Source organism: Engystomops pustulosus, chromosome 5, assembly GCF_040894005.1.
Source record: "Engystomops pustulosus chromosome 5, aEngPut4.maternal, whole genome shotgun sequence".
Classification (NCBI taxonomy): Eukaryota; Metazoa; Chordata; class Amphibia; order Anura; family Leptodactylidae; genus Engystomops; species Engystomops pustulosus.
In genome coordinates, this window is record NC_092415.1 from 58,814,904 (window position 1) to 58,840,886 (window position 25,983).

The 25,983-nt window shown below is 41.1% G+C and overlaps 1 protein-coding gene across 1 annotated transcript; it reads right to left on the reverse strand.

Annotated features, from left to right (window-relative positions):
* On the reverse strand, positions 1-12,442 carry THOC1 (THO complex subunit 1). Its single transcript, XM_072152101.1, has 21 exons — positions 12,247-12,442; positions 12,087-12,160; positions 11,944-12,004; positions 10,925-10,991; positions 10,614-10,732; positions 9,854-9,902; positions 9,625-9,720; positions 8,289-8,371; positions 8,101-8,177; positions 6,160-6,268; positions 5,702-5,833; positions 5,395-5,495; positions 4,946-5,012; positions 4,821-4,871; positions 4,198-4,268; positions 3,973-4,068; positions 3,245-3,310; positions 2,931-3,014; positions 2,470-2,617; positions 2,230-2,311; positions 1-455 (listed from the first exon to the last, which is right to left on the reverse strand). The coding sequence occupies exons 1-21, from the start codon at positions 12,292-12,294 to the stop codon at positions 160-162; spliced, it is 1,977 nt and encodes a 658-aa protein (XP_072008202.1). The 5' UTR covers positions 12,295-12,442; the 3' UTR covers positions 1-159.
* Positions 12,443-25,983: the final 13,541 nt, after the last annotated feature.

Here is a 25,983-nt window from a genome sequence, read left to right on the forward strand (position 1 = left end):
TTAAAGAACAGGAAAGAGAAAAATATTTTATTACAGGTCTTCCATGAACATCATAAAAAAACAACAACAAACACTGAATAACAAATCTTTACTCTGCATGTCAGTGTGACCCCATAAGGAATGATGCATCTATCCCTATAACATGCAAGTCCAGCAGGTTTATGTGCCATTCTCATTGTAATTGCACAGATTTTCTGCCAGTTCATTCAAATGAGCCTGATTCAGAGCGGCCACAAGATTCTCAACAGTAGCATGGGCAGCCTCGCGATCCTGCCAAGCGACCAGCAGGAGCTTAGCCCTCATCTTTACATCCTCACTGTCAGATTCAATGCCTTGAATGTCCGAGTCTTTCATTTCTAAGTGTGGGGCCAATGTCTTCCACTGTTCTCCTAATTTATTAGCAAGGGACTCTATTAGTTCTCCAGTGACTACCTTCTGATGCTGAACATCTGGGCCTGGAGAAGAATGTAAAAGACACATTATATGCAATACAGAATAACAAATCCTACAATACTGATACAAAAGCTGCTACTAGAAGCCATAGTAAACCATATAACAGGACAAGCAGAGGATTTTACCGTCTCTTTAGTCAGAGAAAACCTATAGTGTCACCCGACAAGCGCGAGCTATAAACGTGGGAGTTAAAGTCAGTGTGCGCTAAAGATTTCTGGGACAAATTGTAGTTTTTTTTTTTTACATCTCCTTTAAGCTTATTCATCAACTATAACAATCTGTTTCTCGGAGGTGGAAAAAACGAAACAAATAAAGACCTTGCAATTTAGCCATCATATTTTACACTATAAATTTTGCTACAATGATGATTAATATTTGTTCATAATTACAGCAACATCATTTTGTGTAGTTTTTTGCACTACTCCCTTTCAAGACTCAACTTAATTTTATTGACAAAAAAATAAATAAAATATCTGATACGTTTTCTTGCAGGAAATACCTGCAGAAGTTTTAGCATTTTTTTAACAGCATGTAGCATAAATATTGACATGGATGAATATCTTGGATGATTATAGCCGTTTACTACTACTACGTATTACTACTATTTACAGTAGTATCAACTAAATGGTTAATCCTCCTCGTCCCTCTCACTTTCTGCCACTAGTTCTCTGCACAGGCAGTAAAAGAAGACAGTCCATCCGCCTTACATGGTAGACATTAGTGCGGTCTATTCCCAGAGCTGGCCCCAAAACCCTGAACTAGGAGCAATACAGAGCTGGCCTGAAATCCTGAACTAGAACCAATACCGAATTGGCCAGAAATAATAAACTAGGAGCAATACAGAGCTGAACTGAAACCCTGAACTAGGAGCAATACAGAGCTGGCATAAAATCCTGAACTAGGAGCAATACAGAGCTGGCATAAAATCCTGAACTAGGAGCAATACAGAGCTGGCCTGAAATCCTGAACTAGGGAGCAATACAGAGCTGGCCTGAAATCCTGAACTAGGGAGCAATACAGAGCTGGCCTGAAACCCTGAACTAGGAGCAATACAGAGCTGGCCTGAAACCCTGAACTAGGAGCAATACAGAGCAGGCCTGAAATCCTGAACTAGGAACAATACAGAGCTGGCCAGAAATAATAAACTAGGAACAATACAGAGCTGGCCTGAAACCCTGAACTAGGAGCAATAACGAGCTGGCCAAAAATAATAAACTAGGAGCAATAACGAGCTGGCCAAAAATAATAAACTAGGAGCAATACAGAGCAGGCCTAAAATCCTGAACTAGGAGCAATACAGAGCAGGCCTAAAATCCTGAACTAGGAGCAATAGAGAGCTGGCCAGAAATCCTGAACTAGGAGCAATACAGAGCTGGCCTGAAATCCTGAACTAGGAGCAATACAGAGCAGGCCTGAAATCCTGAACTAGGAGCAATACAGAGCTGGCCTGAAACACTGAACTAGGGAGCAATACAGAGCTGGCCTGAAATCCTGAACTAGGAGCAATACAGAGCAGGCCTGAAATCCTGAACTAGGAACAATACAGAGCTGGCCTGAAATCCTGAACTAGGAACAATACAGAGCTGGCCTGAAACTTGGAGCTAGGAGCAATACAGAGCTGGCCTGAAACCCAGAGCTAGGAGCAATACAGAGCTGACCAGGAAAACCTGAAAAGAACTGTGAACAGTGGGGGAAATGGATTAAAGCTTCAACATGTTTTTTATGCAGGCTCTGAATTCTGTATTTGAAAGCATCGTCTGGATTATGAAATCTTACTTTCATTGTTTTCCTTCAACAACGATTCGTTATCTTCATCGTCCTCCTCATCTTCACCTGTTTTTATTTCCTCTGAAGGGGGCTAAAAACATAAAGTATTTTAGTATTATGCAAAGGATCAACACTGAAGAAACATAAAAGAAAGCAAAGTATTCCATGTGGCTTCTCAGAACAAAATTTAAATGTGAATAATTTTTCAGAGCAGTGAAAATATGTGGAAAGGCCGGGAATGACACTTACTGGTAATTCTTTGGCTATCTTGATCACCATGTTCTCCAGGTATTCTGGTAAGCTCTTAAACTGCTGGTTGGTAGGTTGGAAAAAGTGGGGGCTTCTACGGGCCAAAAGTCGCAGCGCTCGCCAACCGTAATTGGAGTTATTTACCACTCTGAGGATGTAAAATATATAAATTAATAACAACATAATTGTAGTGGAGAAACTACTGTTATATCTCTACATAACCTGCAATACATGTAACCCCTGAAACTAGATAAGCAGATACTTAAAAGAAAGGAGTCTATTGCTTAACGGGGCTGGACCTGGGCTGTCTTTTAGGCTGGATTCACATTTGTCCGTGTTTAGGGACGTGAGAAGTCCCTTGACTCATGTGTGCATAATGTGGTCAATCTGTGGCACTTCTCACCTTGTGATCAAGGAAAAATTTGAAAGGACTTCCATTACTGTACAATTTGGTAACTTACTTGTATTCATCTTCCACCATGTTTTCAGGATCAGCTTGTTCCATTGCCTCTTCAAAGAATTGTTCCAAAGACGGCATAAACTCTCTAAAAGAAATAAAAGAATTAAGACGCCTTACTAGGAGAAGCGTATTGTTGTCTAGCAGTCGCACCTTACTATTAAAGAGTGTGTGACAAATCCCAATTGAAGTCAAGTCATTCTTGAAATTGGCATGGGTCCCATAGATGGAACAACATTTATGGCATGTTGTGCAAATGTAATACAAATGTCTTTTGTAGCAATGGATCCAAGCAGACAGGTCTATGCGTTACCTCACCTGGTTTCTGACTTGCAGGCTTCTATATTGTCAGGGCATAGATTCCAAAGCCTTGTTAACTCCTCACTGTAACAAGAAGTTATAGTTTTAAGGGTAGGATATACACTCATCCTCATACATACAACTGTCTAGTTGTATTGCCAAAACAATATATATCCATAAGGACAGCAGCAAAAAAAAAAAAAGACAATTTAAAAGAGTTTACTTAATAAAGCTTTTATAGTAAAGTAGCTATAGCCCGAGCACTGCCCGGGATAGTAAGTAATTGCACTTCGCTATAACAAAATATTTTCTCTCTATCTTATCATATTACCTCACACATAAGCTGTCTCATGCTCCTGTCGAAAAGTAACGAATCAAAGCTCAGAGCTCATATTAATGGCATGTTGCAAAATAGAAACTGAGCTGTGATTGGTTGACAACTGCCACAGCAGCCAACAGGCAATGGCTTCTGTAGATGGTAAATAAATGTATTATGTAAAGTATGTGGTGAAAATTTTGACTCAAAACCTAGTCTGTGACGTTCCCCAAGTCACACAGAGAGACTGTGCAAACTTTAGTGATTGTAAACGGGACGGTGCAGATTCCTTAAGCGAACACACTTGTATACACACACACACACATAGAATCAGCTAATATAGATTAATATAGCGGACAAACAATCAATGGGGGAAAGAAACATCCAGTAACAGAGAAGATCTCATCAGTAAAAAGATCTAGAAACTTACTTTCCCATTAAGATCTTTTTATTTGGACCTTTGCCCAGGAAATCCTCAGGGGCCGGCCGTTTCCTTGCCATTTTCAATGGTTTACTGTCTGGTTGTCTAATTTAAAACATAACAAATCAGAAAACCAAAATGAATTTACATGAAAACATGAGAATTCCATAATACATGTGACTTATCTACAGCAAAGAATGGAATTAGAAAACAGAATTCTCATTAGAACTTCACCTTTCTTTAACATAACTGGGGCATCCTTCATTCTTCCACGCGTTCCAGTTTTCTTCAGTGCTGAGTATGTGCTGAAAACAAGGTTTTAGACATTAAAAAAAAAAACAAAACAAAACAATGCATAACCCTTAACTTCCATAAATCTTTCTCTTTCCCCCTGGTCCTTTTTCAAGGCAAATTATAGATGAAACTAAAGAATATAAAGAAATCTTCTCTGTGCATCTCAGTAGCTTCTGCCATGTAACCCCCTCCTAACTGTCCCGGGTCTGTCTGTCTGTAAGGTCCAGTTTACATCTCCATAACGTCTTCAGTTATTATGATGCAAAGAGTGGACTTATCTTTGCAAGGAGCAGCACCAGTTCTGTGTGTTTTGCCTCACTTGGATTTGGCTTAAAAATAAGGAAGGAAATAACTAAAGACCTAAGAGGGATGTGAACCAGGAAGACCAAGAGCTGCAGATAGGATAGCCCTCGTCTTGGCCGAGCCCCTTCTCTGTCAGTCTTCAGGTGAACAGTTCAGCAGAATCTTTGCATGAGGTTTATAAAACGCTCTTTTTACTTTCACCTTACATTCCCAGGTTTAGTGTGCCCATGCTCAATGTCATTGTGTCAGCTGTAGCTTACCTCCACCATTTTGGAAAACTTGTCTCCAGCAGATGGGGCTTCACAGAGTAACTGGAATAAAGTACATAATTTTAATACAAGATTTCATTGTTGGAAACAGATTATGTTTAAAAGTCTATACAAACCTGGTGAACCAGTTTGGTAGTTTCCTCAATCCAAGCGGACTGCTCCTCCAGCAAGACATAGTTAGAGCTGGAATAGAAAATAACTTTTATTAGGTTTATTGAGGTAAACAATACCATCCAGTACACAGTATGGAAAGATTTCTGCAGATTTCTGGTATTTCTCAAGCTGAAAAAACGATTACAGACACATATATTGGCCGTTGTTGGCCACTGACATAGGATTTTGCTGCAAAGTGATGCAAAACTGCATGAATAACAACCACAATTACATGAAAATGGGCCAACTAACAGTACAACTGCATTTCATCAAGATGGCAAGGCACTATCAAGTCACAAATAGGATAATCTGTTATCATCCTGAACAAGATATTTTGATGGCCCATGGGTAAGGCAAGTACATGGGTTTAAGAGTAAACATACACACTATCTATCTATATATATAGACTTGCCTTTTAAACTTCACCTGGCCTTTCAGGTATTGGAACAATATGAGATACTGGACCAATATATGACGACGAAAGTTGCTGTCACTCAACTGCAAATCCATCAACTAAAAAAGAAAAACCAAGTAATGAAAGATAGATATATATATATATATATATATATAGATTTAAACACAAACAATATATTTGACACTAGCGGAATATTATATATAGTGAATTATTCAGTATATTTTAAATGTAAATGACTTAAAACATTGAAAGCCTATAAGCTGTGGACACAAAGTTTAGCTCCAATAAACTACTTTGGTGTTACCTTTTCACTAGTCAGGAACTTGGCAAAGTAAACATGTTCACCCCCAGATTTCAGTTCTTCAATTTTTTTCCTTGAGGCTTGTGTATCATCCAGCTTGTAACTTTTAAACACTTGCAGAACTTCTTCTGAGAACTAGGGAAAAGAAGTGGCATGATAAATTTAATTTATAGCATGATTCATAAACTATGCTGTAAAATATGAACAAAAGATTAACAAACAAAACTTGAGTGGCAACTAAGGGCCAATTCATATCTCGGTGCTTTCATTTGTTTTTTTTTGTGTCAGGATACAAAAACAACAGCTAGCATAAAACTTGATATTGTGTATGAGGCCTTATTTTAAGATAGAACCAGGTGTTGTGTAATGGAAAAAGATTTGTACCTGATGGTTCTCTGCTGGTTTTGTTTTACAATAACTGATGATGCAACACCACTAAACACAAAAAAACACGCATTCACCTTGAGGAAGACTTTCCAAGAACCTTTGTCATAACATTGAACAGGATTCCTGAAGAAGTCCTGCAGAGACCAGAATTTCCTGTACAGGTTGTAATCGATGGGAATAGAACTAGAGTGAAATAAAAATAGAATAATTATTTGCATCACCTTTTTTTTTTACAATGAATCAGAAAAATATTGAGAAAATGTTACATATTTATCAAAGATGAAAGCAAACCTAATGGAATTTTCCAGGATAATATTGAAGACCTATCTACAAGACAGGTCATCAACATCAGATTAGAGGAGATCTGGGTACCCAACAATGCGCTGATACTGGCATTTTTTTTGGAGCTGCCACGCCTGTCTAGCTTGTATGCAGCATTTGGTTGGCTATCCATTAAGTTCTACACCCTTCCAGACAGTACTCTGGGTTCTACTGTCGTAATTCTTTATTATCCTATATTCTTTACATTGTCTTTTATGATGCACTGTGTACTGAGCTGTTTGAACCGGCTCATTGTTAATATTGTTGTTAAAGTGCAAAAAAAAAAAAAAAATGTTTTACACTAAACATATGAACGTGTAGGTAAAGTTCCTGTATCATAAACACATCCTTTCCGAGCAAATCTGTTGCCTAAATAATAATGATTTCCATTCCTTCTCCAATGCATCCCCCATACTCTACCAGAACCTGTCAGACGGTCCCCACATTCCAATAGTATCCTGAAAACCCATCTATATAACACACAGATCTTTACTGCTATTCTCTCCAAACTCCATCTAGCCTCCCATAAAGATTGTGTTTAGTTTCACTAAGGTGTGTGAACTCTTTATTGAATGTACAGCACCAGATAATTATTGGTGCTCTATAAGTAAAGAGTAGCATTCATTTATAGGTGAAGTTTAATGGCCCCCTCAGGATTCCCCATTGAACCTACCATTATGCTTTCGGGTAAGCATTAACTATTTACATGTATTGTGGGAGCCCGAAGGTACCTCCGGTCTCCACTCCACATAGGATTGATTGAGTATAGCAATCTTTTTTATACTCCAGTCAGCATTATTAATTATTCATCAGGCTTTTGAGTCTGTACTGTTACTTATTCATTTTTTGGTTCTGGGGCTTTCTGAGGGTGCTTGTGTATTCCATGGTTACCCCAATTTCCATCAGGGGCCACTTGTTTTCCCCTTTTTTGTATATTTTGTACTGTGTGTATTATCACTTCAATAAAGTATATTATTAATTTTTATCAATGTTTTTTTGCAGCTCTCCTTGTTGGAGTTTTTGATTAAGCATTAATTTTAGTTTAGTTTCGGTGCACCATGGACATGGCTGCAAGTTTTCATACAAACTCCATCGCTTAGCTTCAGCCCCCCGCCTCAGGGCCTCCCTCTTAGACTTGATTGACAATGCCATGATCTCCTGTGAAGCTGGGCACTAGACCTCCCTGCTACACCCAAGATGCTATTCAACTTTAATTGGGAAAACTCCAGCAATAACAACCACAACTGAAAGGGAATCTGTCAGCAGAAATTGACCTAAGAAACCACTACCAGCATGTCATCAAGCAGCTGAACACCTTCCAGTTCCAGTCCATTTCATGGCCCAGTGTGGTGGCATTGTCCAGAAAATCAACTTTGAAGTGAGATGTAAAATGGTTGTATAAAGTCAAGAAGGCAGAGAGTTTAACATTGGAGTCAAGGTTTTCTTTACTTCAGAAAGCCCACTTCACTGTAATTGATGGTCCTGCATCCAGACCTTCATTCTGAGGTGACGAAAGCTGGACTTCAATGCTGAGCTCTCCGCCTCCCTGACTTTTTACAACCAATTTACATCCCTCTTCAAGGTTGATTTTCTGAATGCCGCCACCACACTGGGCCATGAGTTGTAGGGTTTGGGCTTTTCTACTGGCACTTGTACAGGTAGGCTACATCTGGTATAGATAAAATGATACTTACGAGTTGTTGTTAGGCACCTCATCATCTCCCATTTCACCTTCTTCAATCTCCATTCCATCTTCTCTATCTTCTGTTTGCTGTAAATTAAAAAGGAGAGATTCTACATTTTGAACAGCAAAAAAAAACAAACAAACCCATTTTGAAAAAAAAAAACCCAAAAACCCACAACCAAAGACATAACCACTTACTTTTTGCCCCAGAGTGCTCTCCTGTTCATTGACATTAAACACTGTGACATTCTCCAAGTTAAATTGACTTTGCAAATTCAATCCTTAAACAAAAAGAATTATACACAAAGTGGATATATGTAGTTCTTACATTTCCCCTATAATTTCCTTTTTTTCTGGTTTGTCATATGAACAGAAAATAAATAACATAATTGCTAGATAGGTCACATGACAGAAGCAAATTAAAACTAGCAATGTTCAGATATCAGTCCAGAGAGGGAGAGGGAAAGACAGCAATCCTAGGTAATCATGATTCGAGTGGTGGTCGCAGCTGGGGATCCGGTGCTCAGAGTCCCATAATCAGCATAAGGAATGGAGAGAGCCACAGCACCCGGTACGATTCAGTTCCAAAAAGTCTTTATTGTAACATCATCCAGGCATAAAAATTGCAACGTTTCGATTCCAGTTGAATCTTTCTCAAGAATTGAGAAAGATTCAACTGGAATCGAAACGTTGCAATTTTTATGCTTGGATGATGTTACAATAAAGATTTTTTGGAACTGAATCGTAGCAGATATCAGTCCATCTACAAAGCTGGAAAGGTGAAGGAAGCTTCAGGAAATGAGAAAGACTTTTATGCATATCCATGTCTATAAAAGACATAAAAAAGCACATTATAGGGCATCTACCCCTCTGCCCATGATAGAGCATTTGCTTTGTGATCCATCCCAGTCATCCACTACAAATGACACACATCTTTCACATGTCCAAAAGGCTTAAAGGGGTATTCCCATTTCGGAAAATTAAATGTTATTGTTTGTATGATGAAAAGTTATACATTTTTCCAATATAGCTTCTGTATCAATTCCTCATGGTTTTCTAGATCTCTGCTTGTTGTCATTCTATACAAAGCTTCTATGTTTACTACCAGTGGACAGAAATCTGACCATAGTCATACAGGTGCAGAGGTGCAGGCGAGAGCTGTGCACCTGTGTTATCATGGGCAGATTTCTCTCCACTGGTAGTAAACATGGAAACTTTCTATAGAATGACAGCAAGCAGAGATCTAGAAAACCATGAGGAATTGATACAGACGGTATATTGGAAAATTTTGATGATATAAACAATAACATTAATTGTTAAAGGGGAAAACCCCTTTAACTTTATTTCTGATGCCCACCTTACTCTTTCCAATGATATTACAAGTCACTTGGTGCACAAAATACAGCCTTATCCATTGTGTAAGATAATGGACTATTGATTTATGCAATTTCTTTTAAGTTTTAATCAAACCAGTGTTAAAAAAAATAAATAAAAACTATATGTAGCTCTGATTGTAAAATAATATAAATCTCACCAGATTTCTCCGAGAGCGGAAACAAGCGTGCAAGGAACAGCTGAATTCTTCCACAAAACACAGTATTTTGAGATTTAGAGAGTCGTCTTAAGAGATCTGCAAAGTCATTTTCAAAACAATTTTTAATAAAGCAGGTTTATTATTAAGGAGATAGATATAATGTATATATATATATATATATATATGCATCAATGAACATCTCCAGCGCTTTCCAGTAATGGGGTCTTACCATTACACATCCGTAACAAGTAATTCTTTCCAGCCGAGTAAAAGGTATTCTGAAATGAGAAGGAAAAGTATATTCTATAATAATTGATAATACCAACTGGATTTATGCCAATATAAATAAATGCAGTAATATTTTACACGAATTATGTAATTTTCATCCCAGTTTTTAACCCACCACAGACACTTCTATATGTTAGATTGCTGAGTTCCTTTCATTAGGACCCCAGGAATCAAAAGATTAGGAAACTAAAAGTCAGCATGAATTTGCCTGGCAATAGAGGCACCATAGCTATAGCATGACTGTCACTCTATTCACTTCTACCGCACTTCTAGGACTGTGATCTATGACAACCCCAAAAGAAGTAAACAAAATAGTCCCTGTCGTCAGATTCCATAGATCCAACACTTATTCCCTATCTTGAGGGTAGGGAATAAGTGTGTATGGTGGAGCATGCAAATTATGTAATGGAGATTTGTATCAATGAGTGAATGGGATCCAGAATAAATGTCTAGGAGGCCGATTGCCCTTAGGTTGTTTTCACTAATCACAGTCCAAGGAATAGAGCTTTACATTCACCTTGTCAGTGTAGGAACATATTTTGTCAACAAAGGGAACAGTTACACCTAGTTGTAAGTTTATGTATTCATATCCAGGAACAATAACACAAGCACTACATAATATGTTCATAGTGCAGTTCCAAAGATGATAGGAATGGTATCATTACCAAGAGGTAATAACCTACATGGAAAAAAAGACTTACAGATTTCCAGGTTCCAACATTTTTCTCCACAAACGTGAATATTTTATCGCAGAGATCTAGAGGGAGGCAATCAAGGACATCTCCCAGCAGCACAAATGGTGTGGTAGCTGTGCATAGGCCTAGTGTACAGACAGAGATTATTTTAAAACATTCACATGGTACTCATCACAGAGCCCGGGAGCACCATGAGAGATTCAGCAGCGATTCCCTCAAGATAAACCAGGCAAGTTAGTTTTATGATGTTTATATAAAGTTACATTACTTTGTCATTCTGTTTACATTTTACTACAATGCCTAGATATTCTTCTTACCTTCTGTAACTCCACTGATGGCTAGGGAAATAATGGCAAGGCAGGTCTCACATGATGCGTGATTTATCTGCATTTAAAAAAAGAAAATAGAGTTTATACAAAATAATCTGTAAATCCAAAAACACTAAAATCTTTACCCCCAGAGGCAGATGTGGGAGAAATTCCAGTGCAGGCTGCAGAGACATGACCGGTCTGAGGTAGCGTGATTTCCACCATCCATCCCTATGCTTCACACTTCAGCCTGACTGGGTACAGCAACAGGCAACTAAACCATCACCGATATAAATGCAGAATTTGAGTAAACCACATCGAGAATAGAAAACTTTTCAAAAAAGGAGGCAGACAAAGCAGCTTCTTTTTAGCAGCACCAGTAATGGATGGTTTATACTGGATATTATATTCCAGCTACACTCAGCTGTAAAACTGAAACACAAAGTACATGAGAAACATATTAAATGTGATGAGTCTCTACATAATATCTTTCTAAAGTGTTCTGACCAAAGACATTTATTCATCATGTGCCATGTACAGTATGTCTGACAGATCCAGGTCCATCACCTGTGTTCTTAGCTCTGTGCATGTAAAGAGGACCTGTCACTAGGTAAAGTAGCTCCTAGCGCTATCTCCGATGCAGCAGTGTTATCAGAACCCTTCAATCATACTAGCAAACACTGCTGTGAAGTACACTAGAAACGCCGAATTGCGCTCAAAGCGGTCCAGCGTGTTCATGAGGGGGCGAAGCTAGGGGCGCATGAAGCTCAGCAGTCAATGCTGGCCTAGGGAGTGGGCGGGGCATTCTGGGGATAACGCTAGCAGTGTAACGCTGCATCGGGGATAGCACTTACTTTAGTAAGCAGCTCCTAGTATTTTTGTTATGGGTGACAGGTCCTCTTTAAAGGACATCTACCACCCGGATGAAGGACTGTTTGGTTCCACAGAGGCCGCTACCTGTATATGTACTGTGACCCCACTGTTCCCTTCTCTGCATAACTGATCTAATAACCGCTTCCAGAACTTACAATTTCCTCCTCCAGTACAACTCTGAAGACTTGGTCCAGGGTCAGCTTCTTCTCATTCTCGCTGTAAGACAGGACATTGTACAATGAATGGCCACACATAGAGGACACAATGGTGTCAGCATGTCCGGGGATTAGGCCCGTACCTTCCAGGGACTTGGCTGAACACACTCAGGAGATGCTTGATGTTCTTGCTGGGCACAGCCTCCCTGGTGGCGCTCTGATAAAACACAAGAACATGGCGTTAGCTGCATGTACGGCGGGCACCGGGTGTGAAGGATCGGGAGACGCAGAAAAGTCACTTGCAGTGAGTTTACTTCTCGCCTCCGGAAGGCTAAACAACGGCGGAGACATGTTCTATGGAGGAGTCTCAGGATCCACGACGCATCCCGATGACGTCAGCGACATCAGGGGAGTCTAACAAGAACGTCCGGTGAGCGAGTGACGCTCTAGCCGCAGCCTGTGGAGCTCTATGCTCCTCGGCGGTACAGGGGATGCAGAGAACTAGGCAGGGATACTCTAATCATGAGGGGAGTAAGACTACCTGCACAAAAAGGTAGACAAATAAGCCATGAAAAACGGATGCTAACATATATTTTTTATGGCCATGTGTCTGGGATCCATATTTTACAGACCATAATAAAGTAGTCTATGAATAATCCATCAAAAAACGTTCAGACTAGAGCGCACTCTATGGTAATATGATTATTATGGTAAAATTGTACGGAGAAATCTCATGGTCCTAAAAAGGTGATCTTAGGAATGTAGGTGTTAAATGGCAAGTAAAAGTGTAAACACATGTAGTCAGGGTCAAATTTCTTACCTGAATAAAAAAGGGGCAGTAGAATGAATACTCACATTTGAAACGGTTGACACCTATAGACTGCTGTTTGTCTGTTAAGAGGATTTTATATGGAACAACTTTTCACCATACTGGTTTTAATCTGTTTCACAGCTACCTACACTTCTAGAAATGAAGATAAACAGATTCAAACAAGCCATCTACCATAGGGAATCTACTTTTGGAGGGATTCCCTGTGGTTTCTCACTAATTCAGTGATGCAGCTGCTGCAGAAATAAAAGTTTAATGTTTCAATATGAAATTCATTTCTAAGCCTAATGGCAGCATGGAGTAGCCTTAGACAGCTCCAGGGCGCCCCCAGTAGCCACTACTGACCTGCCTCTCATTTTATCTCTGCGCAGAAGCAGTAGGTGCCTGGCAGCAACAGCCCTGCTGCTGGGAAGCAGGACCCCGTAACTCCCATTCGTCTGTCAGCAGTCTGCCAGCAGCGAGCTACTGCACTTGCACAGAGCTCAAATTATGCCAGAGCGGGTAGAGTGGTGGCTCTGGGGGCGCCCAAGGAGCTCTCTCAGGCTACTTCATGCCCCGAGTAGCCTTAGAAATTAATTTGCATATTGAAGAATTAAACTTTATTTCTGCAGGAGCTGCATTCCTAAATAAGGGAAAAGCAGGATGCAGCTAGTGCCCGGATGGGGAATCTACCATGGGGAATAAGTAGTTTTCACATGGTAGATTTCCTTTAAAGTAATTCTACTATCAAAATCAATCATTTAGTGAGCCTCTGAGGCTGCAGCCTCTTAGTATCTCCGGACTGCCAGCGGGGGTGAAATTTAAGACTGGCGTTTAGAATTGATTTCCCCATTATCTTTGCAACATCAATTTTTGTTGTTTTTTTATAACATTATGTTTTTTTTGCTAGATTGATTTAATTAGTTCCATGTTTTGTTTTTTTTACTTAGTTTTTCGTTAGACAAATGATAATAATATTAATTGTGCTTTTTCTTAATTGTCATTAGTAGTAACACTGCATAAACATATGATAACTCAAATTATTGTCACATAACAGGGTATAAAATGTCCTTCTTAGCATTCTATCTTGCTGCAACATGCAGCAAACATACAGTTTGTATGGAGAGGGCTCAGCCCATGAGTCCTCTACATACTCCTGTGACAGACATGTGACATACTAACATCACATGTAGAGGAATAGTGACTGACTCTTTGTAGTTGTGGTGCTTAAAGGAAACCTACCAGTTAGAATGGCAGGGGTAAGCAGTAAGTACCGAGCACCAGCTCAGGGTGAGCTGGTACCGGTGCTTAGTTTCGTTAGTGTTAATAACCGCTGTATCGCGGTTTTAACACTGTTTAAACTTTAAAGCAGAAGAGGCTTCGGCGCTGCGCGCGACCGTGCGCGCGCAACGTCTCCGGCATTTCCTATGTAGGCGCGCGCACGCAGCGCTGAAGCCTCTTCTGCTCTAAAGTTTAAACAGTGTTAAAACCGCGATACAGCGGTTATTAACACTAACGAAACTAAGCACCGGCACCAGCTCACCCTGAGCTGGTGCTCGGTACTTACTGCTTACCCCTACCATTCTAACTGGTAGGTTTCCTTTAATGAGAATTCTCAATCCAACTTTATCCATATAGAGAACATGGCACACGAGGATGAATTTTTCAATTTGATTTCAGTGAATATTTCACATAACATAGCCTTCACCATAATACAGGCCCATGTATGGCAAGTTCTTAGGTGCCTAAGGGCCAATCGCCTATATGCCAAGCTCTAGAAGTGCCAATTCCACCAAAAGAAAGAGTCTTCTTTTCCACGGATACATTATTTCTGACAAGGGACTACAGATGGATACTGCCAAGTTGACTGCGGTACTTCAGTTGCCTTGCCCAGTATGACTTCGTGCTATCCAGGGATTTCTGGGCTTCGCTAATTACTACCGGCAGTTCATACCACATTTCTTCTCCCTTGTCTCTCCTATTGTGGCACTGACAAAGAAAAACTCCAATCCTAAATTGTGGCCTCCCTTGGCTGAAGAAGCTTTCTCCATGCTGAAGTCTGCCTTTGCCACTGCTCCCGTTCTCACCCGATACTGAGAAACCGTTCGTGCTAGACGCCTCCTCGGTTGATGCTGGAGCCGTTCTCACCCAGAAAGGGCCAAAAGTTCGAGGCTTCTTCTCTAAGTCCTTTTCAGCTGCAGAGAGAAATTATTCCGTAGGTGATCGGGAGCTTCTGGCCATTAAGCTTGCTTTGGAAGAATGGCGTTGTCTTCGGGAAGGAGCTTGTCAACCGGTCTGTATCTACACAGATCACAAGAATCTGCTATACCTCCAGACTGCTCATTGTCTCATCTCACGACAGGGTCATTGGTCCCTCTTCTCCCGTTTGAACTTCCTGATACATTTCCGTCCTGCAGAGAAGAATGTCAAGGCCTATGTTTTTTCTCGTGCCTCAGGTGTAATTGGGGAAGATCCAACTGTTCCTCCTGAACGGCTGGTTGTTGCCGTTCCTGTGGATCTATGGCAGCTTCCTCCTGGCTAGACCTATGTCTGACCAGCTCTCCGGAAGAGGATGCTGACTATAGGACATTGCTCTCGTGTGGCTTGGCACCCTGTGGTGCAGAGATCTGTTGCTCTTATATCTCGTCTTTACTGGTGGCCAGATCTGTACCTGCACCTCCTGTACCCGTTACAAGTTGTCACGTTTCAAGCCAGCTGCTCCTGCTCCTGCCATTGCCGGTACCCAGTTGCCTGTGGACTCACATAGCCATAAACTGTTCTCTAAGATGTCCCACTTCGTTCCTCTGCAGGGTCTGCCGTCTGCTCCTCGTCTTGCCATCCAGTTCTGCCTCCACATCTTCCGGCTTCATGAACTTCCTCAACACATCACCTTGGACTAGGGGTCCAGTTTGTTTTCAGGTTCTGGCGTTCCTTGTGCAGCCAACTGTAAGTTAAGCTGGACTTTTCTTCTGCATATCATCTGCAGACTAACGGGCAAGTGGAGAGGGTCAACCAGACTCTGGGCTGCTATCTATGGCACTTTGTCTCCAGATTGGTCTACCCTTTTACCTAGGGTGGAATTTTCATATAATTCTCTGGATTCTGAATCTGCCGATGCGGCTCCCTTCTTTATTGTCTATGGACGACATCCACGCCCACCTCTTCCTTTGCCTTCTGATGTTCCTGCCGTGGAAGAGCTGGTACAAGACCTCAGGTCCATCTGCCAGCAAAAGCGTCAGTCTCTACTTTGTGGGTCCGCCCACACCAAAACCCAGGCCAACGGGAAACACAGGCCTCCTCCAGTCTGCTCTCCAGGTGATAAAGTGTGGCTGTATTCTAGGTACGTCCGGCTGAAGATTCCCAGCTACAAACTTGGTCCTCGTTTCCTGGGTCCATTTGAGGTGCTGAAGCACATCAAAGCCATGGCCCATAAGCTTCATTTTCCTCCCACCATGCGCATCAGTCAGTGGGGTCGGACCAGCACATGGGTCTGTGTTTACAGGCTAACACAGGCTTACACACCTCATATCCACTTTGGTGGGATACACTGCATGGACAAACTTTAATGGTTAATTTAAATATATATATATTTAACACTATTGTATGGTGTGTAGGTGGGGTGCCTTTTTGTAGCCTTTTTGTAGTTTTCTAGCATCATTTTAGATTATTCATTTGGAGCTTATCCAGTACATAGGATAAACTTACAACAGTGTGTGGAAAAAGCATATAAAAAAAGCTTCTATACAGATTTATACTAAGGTTTTTAAAGCAAACAGCAGGTGTCAGCATTGGTGCAGGAAGCCCCTGGACATTTTACTCTATGAAAACAAGGGTAACAAGTGAAGTGTTGTAGTTTGCAATAAATAATAATAATTTCTTTATTTATATAGCGCACACAGATTACGCAGCGCTGCACAGAGCTTGCCAAATCAAGTACTAGAAGGCTCCAAGAACTATAGGCCAAAAATAGAAGGCACAACATAGAGGCAGTTTTTCTTACCCGGTCCTGTCGCGATCTAGTGTTCGCGTTCTCAGTCGAGGATTCGGGTCTTCCGGCGATTCACTAAGGTAGTGAGCCAGGTGTCGCTGCTGCGATGAAGTCCGCTGGAGTCCGCTGGAGTTCACCATCTGTTGCTGGGTGCCGGTAAGCGTGTGTCGAGCGACACATTTTTAAAAAAAATACGGCAGTTTTTCTGAATCCGTTGGGTTTTCCTACGGCCACGCCCCCCGATTTCCGTCGCGTGCATGCCGGCGCCGATGCGGCACTATCCGATCGCATGCACCAAAAACCCGGGGCTATTCAGTGCAAAACGATAATTTTCGGGAAACGTACTGACAAATAGCGATTCGGGCCCTTAGTAAATGACCCCCATAGAGTACAATGTGAAGGTAAAAGTGAATATAATTCATATTCAGATTCAAAGAAAGTCTCAAATCTAGAAGAGCCAAGGATTTGCAGCTACAATAAAGCAGGTAATAAGAGAGCTGGAAAATGCTTCAGCAGGTAATAGTTGGTAGGGAGCACAAAAACAAACTGTAATAGGCTCCAAAATTATTATAGCTTCACAAGTAGGCAGCAAAGTAGAGAAGGGTTTAGATTGTGCTTTACTCAAAGACTCACTGGTCAAGCAAATAGTCCGCTAACCACTCAACCACCACCATCAGCGATGCCAGCCAAAGTGTAGAGGAAAGTTTATCCTCTTATTGTCGTCAACTAATCCTCCCACTGCAGACTCCTGGTCCAGGTTCTCCCAAGTAGGAGCCCTGCTAAAAAGCTGGTTCCATCTCCTGGAAATGCTGAGTCACATGACATTTCCAGGAAATTTACAGACCACCTTTTTAAGTGTAAAGAAACTCATCTAGACTCAGTCAGAGTGGTATTTTAGTAAAATGCATAGGGGCCCCAGAATTTATTTGGAAGGGGATACATGGTGGCACAATCCCTTCAGATGGTGTTTTTTATGATTATGGTTATGAAGGGGTTAATATGTTTTCTGTCAGGGCTGAAAAATGCTGCCTTTTTTTTCTGTATGGTGTTTTTTTTGTAATTCTCCTCATAAAAATAATGCCACCAACATTGTTCTTTCTGACCATGCCCCAATCTACTTGTCGGTCGCTGTCCCTTCCGTTGCTAAGCGACCGTGGTCCTGGCGTTTAAATGACTAAAAGACGCCCTCTGTGTACAAAACATTAAAAACTCCATTGACTCCTATCTACTCCCCCCTGACCTGAGGCCGGAAGTCCTTCCAATGAGGCCCTCAAATGTGAACTCCATAGCCGGTTCGCAGAGCACGGGGTTAGATTGAAGAAAGCGAATTCTGCCAAGCTCACCTCATTGTTACAGCAGTTGCATCAATTAGAAACAAGATTCAGGCCTTACTAGACAGGCTCAACGCATGCAGTATAAAGGGCACCTGTACGCACACTCGAATAAACATTAGAATCAGACTTTAATGCAGAGGAAACACTCAACGACATTAAGAACACCCTCTCCCCAGAGTTGTTTGGAGCAGAACTCTATCCAATCCTGATGAGGGTGTTTAACGCCATCTCCTCATCTGTAGCCTTTCATCCTCAGTCGCTGGAGGCCAACATCAGTGTCCTGTTAAAACCAGACAAAGATCCTCTTTTACCGGTCAGTTACAGACCTATCTCTCTCTTAAACATGGAAATTGTTCTCAAAATTTTGGTGGATAGGTTGGCCCCTCACCTGCTGAAGGTAATCAATACAGACCAGGTAGGATTTGTCCGAGGTAGATAGGTTAGGGACAACTTAAACAAGCCTGTTGATGGCACAGGCACAGAAAAAGTTGATTCCCTTCTGCCTATTGTCTATAGACGCAGAAAAGGCCTTTGGCAGTGTGCATTGGGACTTATTGGCTAGGGCCCTTTCGCAACTGGGATTGGGTCCTAAGTTCTTGGGGAGAATCCTGGCCCTCAATAACAGTCCTATGGCCAGAGTCAGAGCCAACGGCTTTTTCTCTGCTCCTATACACTTTGGGAATGGTACCAATGGTAGTGATGGAACACCTGGCAAACACTATTAGGAACTATCCCAACATACATGGGGTTCAATTAGGTCAGCGTCACTACAAGGCGGCACTATTCGCGGATGATCAGCTACTATATATTTCTCAATCAAGGATCTCACTCCCATCACCAAAAATTTGAAGCCTATAGTCAGCTGAGCAATTTTAATCCCTTAATGACCTGGCCTTTTTTTGTTTTTTCATTTCTATTTTTCAATCCCCACCTTCAAAAATCTATAACTTTTTATTTTTACACATAAAGAGCTGTGTGACGGCTTATTTTCTGCGTAACAAATTGCACTTCATAGTGATGGTATTTAATATTCCATGCTGTGCACTGGGAAGCGGGAAAAAAATTCCACATGGAGTGAAAATGGTGAAAAAAACGCATTTGCGCCGTTTTCTTGTGGGCTTGGATTTTACAGCTTTCACTGTGCTCCACAAATGACATGTCTACTTAATTCTTTGGGTCGGTACGATTACGGGGATACCAAATTTGTATAGGTTTTATAATGTTTTCATACATCTACAAAAATTAAAACCTCCTATACAAAAATATTTTTTTTGATTTTGCCATCTTCTGGCACCAACTTTTTCATACTTTGGTTTACTGAGCTGTGGGTGGTGTCATTTTTGATGATGCTTTTGATGATGCTTTTATTGCTATAATTTTTAGGACTGTGCGACCTTTTGATCACTTTTATAGATTTTTTTTTTTTTTTTTAATTTCAAAAAAGGGCCATCTTCAACGCTGGGCACTATTTTCCACTACGGGGTTAAACGCAGTGAAAAAATTGTATTATATTTTGATATATCAGGCATTTTCAGATGCTGAGGTACCTAACGTGTTTATGATTTTTACTGTTTATTAATATTTATATCAGTTCTAGTGAAGGGGGTGATTTGAATTTTTAATTATAATTTTTTTTAAACTTTTTTTTTTACTTTTACTATATTTCAGACTACCTAGGGTACTTTAGCAGTATGGCAGTATATGGGGATTTTCCTCCTCATTCATTATAATCTGCTGAGAGCACTACGCGCTCTACCATGGGTGTCCCCCCAACACCTAGAGATAGAACCTCAAACGTTGTTTCTTGCTCAAACCATGAAACTTTGGAGAGCCCTTGTTCAGCTGAGAATCCTCTTCCGACCTTTTAGCCTCTCATTCCAATGACTGTCGGTCTTGGGCACTCTCATTCCAGTGACTGTCGGTCTCAGGCACTTTCATTCCAGTGACTGTCGGTCTCAGGCACTCTCATTCCAGTGACTGTTGGTCTCGGGCACTCTCATTCCAGTGACTGTCGGTCTCACTAACTCTCATTCCAGTGATTGTCGGTCTCGGGCACTTTCATTCCAGTGACTATCTGTCATGGGAACTGTCATTCCAGTGACTGTCTGTCTTGGCACTCTCATTCCAGTGACTGTCTGTCATGGGCAGTCTCATTCCAGTGACTGTCTGTCTTGGCACTCTCATTCCAGTGACTCTCTCTGTCTCTAACTGTCACTTTGTCTATGTCTGATTGGCTTCCATGGGCAACTGGAACGGTTTTACCTCAGACATTTATGATTAATCTCCCCCTATCTCTGTATACCTATCCATCTTACTTCACACATACTTATACTCATTGGGGCATATTTATCAGGACTTCTGCGCCACGCCAGCCTGAAATCACAAATGCTAGCTTATTGCTAGCTTTTGCGATTCTTTGCCCCTATCCGCCACCTTCACGCCAGTGGGGCGTGCAGGGGGGGGGGTCGCGGCTGGCTGAGCGGAGAGGCGTAGGAGGGGCGTAGGATAAACGCGCAGCCGGCTGCCCCGATACATCAAGAGGCGCAAGCGGCGGGGCAATCCTACTCTGGCCCACGAAAATTTCAGCTCAAAACCTGGTGTATGACGTTCCCTGAGTCACAGAGAGCAGCTGTGCAAAATTGTAAACCCGATGGGGCAGATTCCTTTAGCGGACATACATGCATACATACACATACACACATACACTCAGCTTTATACATACAAGTCTGTATGAGAATGGGGTTTGTGTCATCATGTGTGTGCAAACAGTAGTATAAATGAAATCAGCAGTGTGTACTAAAATGTGCATTGTGGATGTAAATTTTGACATGTGCGCTGAAGTTGTAAATCTGCAGCATTTAGATTCTGCTTATCTATTTTCTGTCGTTGTAAACCCTATTAATACGTGCACATGCATATTCATCATGGACCTTTATCCAGTCTCTGCTCTAGAATTTCACCTATTGAGAGAGGAGGAAACTGCTACAGATTCAAAGCAAAAAATGAAAATCCACAGTGTATGTGCATATCCATGTGATATTATTGCCAAGTGTGCATGATATCTTTCCCATTATGGTTGTTTGAAAGCTACAGTAATCCGCATTTTCACACTAATCTGAAGAAAAACAAGTGATCCAATTCCATCGACCATAACCAGCTGAAGGTGCAGGACTCCAAGAATCCATTAGTATATACAGAATAACTTACTCAATAATAGAGAATTTATGTGTGGTACCAGTTCAGACCATCGGGGGTGCAAGTTTTTAAACTAAATTTCCAATAGCCTTTACAATTTAATAGGACCTTATGGTAATGGTCACCACGACTGAATAAAACGTTCTCAATGCCCTTGTGTTATGATGTAACCAGAATGCCAAGACAGAATCTTTTGTTATTCTTGAAAAAGACTAGGGGACAACATCTTCACTTCAGCAAGTTCCCTTTTGGACAGTACTGTATACAACTGGATACAAGGGGCACTCAACCTGTGTGTTGCATTGGAACCCCAAATTTCCAGCAAATTTAAGTACTAGCAAGTAAGCTGCTGGGATTGTGATATCAAAACTAGTTTTATTAGGCAAGCTAAGCGGCGGCCATGACAAAATCCATACTCTGATAAATACTATTTTTAAACTTTAAACTTTTTTTAATAGAAAAATACAATACATTACAAGAAAACTTTATTAATCACCAGAGTGAAATTAAGTTGCCACAGCATTAAAAGAATTCACCAAAAAAAGTTGACATAAAACACACATGACAGTATACAATATGGACAGTACTAAATCGGTCCTAGTTAGGGCGTGTTCTAGCAATCCCCTTTTTGGTATAGCCTCCCCCAGCCCACCTGCAGAGTTTATTTTACTCTCAGATGACCCCTTTAAGCTAAATGAGCTTTTCTGACCATTAATCAACGCATAGAGAAGAGGATTTTTATTACCAATAATTGTTTTAAACTTGGCGACCATCCTCAGCTCAACAATCGATAAAAAACTCTCAAGTTCACACCCCACAATATGACTTGCCTTTTTAATTATTTTTTCTATCATGTATCACCTGATGCTAAACCTGTCCCCCAAAAAATGGCCCCAAAACATATGGCATGTTTCATAGAACATTTTCATAGTTAGTCTACAAATTAATAATACAAGGGGTAAAGAGTTTAGTAAAGCACAAAAATATTAAAAACACACAGGTGTTCTTCGATGATAACGTGTGATTGCATGGAGAGCAATTCTAGTAGCATGAAAAATAATTATAAGCACTGGAAATAGCAGCAACCTAACAGATCCTAACAGGCATCACATGAGAAATCATTCAACCATAGATGCAGGATAACTATTTGCAAAAAGTTTTTTAAAGTGCAAACCCAATTATTAACCCTGACCTCTCATTACTTGCTAAAATTGCTGATAGCGTCATAATCTCCAAGAAGGGTCTCCAAAAGGCGCCCGGCATACCTCACATATATTTGTTTGTGAACAGACCAGCTCTGGATCTAATGTGTATGGATGACTTCACATTATTTATTGATGAGATTGATTTCTCTATTCCTATTCACCTTAGCAGATAGTTCTTGCATAATGTATTGAATTATTTAATACTCTGAATACATAAACAACATATGCAGTTGGCCATAACTAACAGAAATATGAGAGGAATAAATTAGTAAAATAAAATTTTAGAAATGTTCTGGATAAGAAATTATTTTTAAACACAATATAATATCTATATTGTACTCATAATTTAAATCTTCTTAAAGTCTTACCATGTTAATGGCCTTGGGGGGTATTTATTAGGCCCTAAAACAAACGCAAATGCTCACGAGGGCCGGCGTATGATATATAAGCCCCATTGAATCTATTAAAGGGGTTATCCAGGTGTTAAAAATTACTTAGGGCCGGGCTGGGTTGGGCTATTTAAAAATAATAATCATGTACTTACCTCCTCCGGCGCCTGTTTGTTTACAGGGGCACAGAAGACGCACACAGGGAGCTTCCGGTCGGCGATGTGGCCGGCTCCTCCCATCCGTCCCTACCTTAGCGTTGTAAGCACTGGAAGATGGTGTCGGAAGGGAGCTTCCGGCCGGCCGGAAGCTCCCTGTCGCCCATGTAAACAGACCGGCGCACAGAGGAGACGGACCGCGGCGCAGGACGAGGTAAGTAGATGTTTGTTATGTTTAAATAGCCCAACTCCAGCCAGGCCCTCAGTAGCCCAAACCCCCCTCGGGTTGTGTTAGAGGCCAGTTACACATAAAGTCCTGCCTGGCGTAGAATTGTGCTATAGCCTGTGAAATTTCAGACCTGAATGTTGGCAGGCTAAAGCTAATTTGCAGGCACAGGGCAGGAATGCCTTGCGCCGGTCCATTCGTCCAACTAGCTATGCCTCCTTCATGCCCCTCCACACCCACTTAGAAGGCTGTTACTAGCAATTTCTGATTATTTTTAGGCTTGTACACCATAAAACTGGCATACAGTTCCTGATAGTTTTTTTTCCTTTGTTTAAAATTTTTCTATTTTCTTTAAAGGTTAAAACAAACATTTGTTATCTGTGTGCTATATTGGCTGTTTTGTTTAGTTTTTGAAGAATGTTTCCACATGTGTACCCAGCCTATTACAATAGAAAATTGGTGATGTCCACAGGATAGAGCCTAACTTGCTGATCAGTGGGGGCCTCAGTAATCGGACCCCCTGTATGCTTCATTCATCTCCGGGAGCGACAAGGGGTCTGACGGAGGTACTTTGGACCCCTTTGGACCCACCTTTCCAATGATCTGTGGAGGTCTCAACACAGAGACCCGCACCGAACAGCAAGTTAGGCTCTATCCTGAGATAGGGCCTAACTTGATTGGTGGAAGAACCCCTTTAAGGGTTCTGAAAGGGAACCCATTGTCTGCTGCAAAAGTATCGCACCATGGGTTGCAGGTAGATGTGTTGCAGTGGAGAAACAAATGATACTCAGACAGGTAGTTCAAGTACTCCTTTTATTTGCACAGAATTAAGCCTATACATTTCTATGGATTTGTGCCAATATATGCCAAGTCACACACATCATTTTTTAATCTAAAATCTTATCAGTTCCAGCAAGATTGTCCATGTTGCACCTACTTCTGGCCAGTATCAACTTGTTTTTGGCTCCTTCTTGGAGTCAAGAATTGGAGTTTTAAACTAAAATAGCTGGGGGAAATCTGGTGGGCTCCTTCATCAGTACATTTTATAGTACAAAAAAGATATGTGTCTATGAAGTTCAAGCAAGGAAGGCAAAGGAAGGAAAGAAAGGAAGGGATCAGGTGGAACAGAATTCTAAAGTTATACAGGTAGACCCTGACTTACAGACGACCCCTAGTTACAAATGGCCCTCTGAATGTTGGTAATTTACTGTACTTCAGTCCCAGGCTGAATGATTAGCTGTGAGAGTTTTCAAAGGTGTCTGCAATTAAGATTTATTGTTAATCCTGGTTTTTATGACAATCCAAAAGTCTTTAATTCCAATTGATATAGAGACCAAAAAATTTTGGCTGCGGTTACAATGATAAAATATACAGTTCCGACTTACATAAAAATTTAACTGAAGAACAAACCTACAGAACAAATCTTGTACGTAACCTAGGGACTGCATGTATAATTTTTTATATTTCATGAGAAGGCAACTAGACGCTTTATGAAGCCTTCTTCTGTCTCTGCTGTAACAAGCTCCTGAAGTTAGTTTTTCCATATATTCACAATTTTATGGTAAATAAGTCTTGTCACCTATGGAAATGAAAGACGGAGACAGTGCCCTTTTTGTACATACTGACCATTTATACATTTATATAAAAAAAAATCATATCCCTCACCCATAGTTCTCTCTTCTTGAGAGTAATATATCCGATTCTTTTAAACTTTCCTCTTAACTGTACTGTGCTGTAGCGATTTTTGCTCCAAGGGTGTCTGTTTTGGGGGATCTGTATACCCCAAATAGCAGTTCTTTTTTGTTGCTGAAGTGGATAGGAAGAATTCCGTGTAAAATCCACATACTTTCTGTAGTGATTTCTGCTCCAATCCCAGGGTGTCCGTTTTGTGGGATCTGTTTACCCCAAATCGCAGTTCTTCTTTTGTTGCTGAAGTGAATAGGAAGAAATACGTGTCAAATCCACGTAGTTGCTGGAGTGATTTTTGCTCCAATCTCAGTGTGTCTGTTTTGGGGGATCTGTATACCCCAAATAGCAGTTCTTTTCTGTTGCTGAAGTGAATAGGCAGAAATCTGTGTAAAATCCACATACTTTCTGTAGTGATTTCTGCTCCAATTTTTAGGGTGTTCGTTTTGGGGGATCTGTATACCCCAAATAGCAGTTCTTTTTTGTTGATGAAGTGAATAGGAAGAAATCTGTGCAAATTCCACAAATTTTCTGTAGTGATTTCTGCTCATTTCCCAGGGTGTCAGTTCTTGTGCTTTTGTATACTCTAAATTTCAAGTTTTTCTGGTAGATAAAGTAGATCCGTGATAAATCAACATAGTTGATAAACCAATATGTCACATAGAGAGGTGACAGGTGGAGCAGGCACAGGTCGCAGAAAAGTTTGGGGACGTCGCGGTAGAGGTGACTCTGTGAGGCCAGAACTGCTGTTGTCATCTGGCTGCAGTGTGTTGATAAATAACCCAAAGGTTGTCGATTGGTTGACTCGGTCATCCATTTCCTCCCAGATGACATCTGACAACCCCAGCCAAGAGTCTGTGGGTTCATCAGATACAAAACTTAGCTGGCATGGCCCAGCAGCAGGTCAGCGGTGCTCCCCTATCCTCAATCAGCCTCTGTCCTGTTCATTTCCCTCAGCCAGAGATCTACTAGGTGGTCTGGGCTCAGCGCCACTATACAGCGAGGACGAGAGGTGGGGCAGACATCCGCTGCTTTGAGCAGTAGGCGGGAAAGT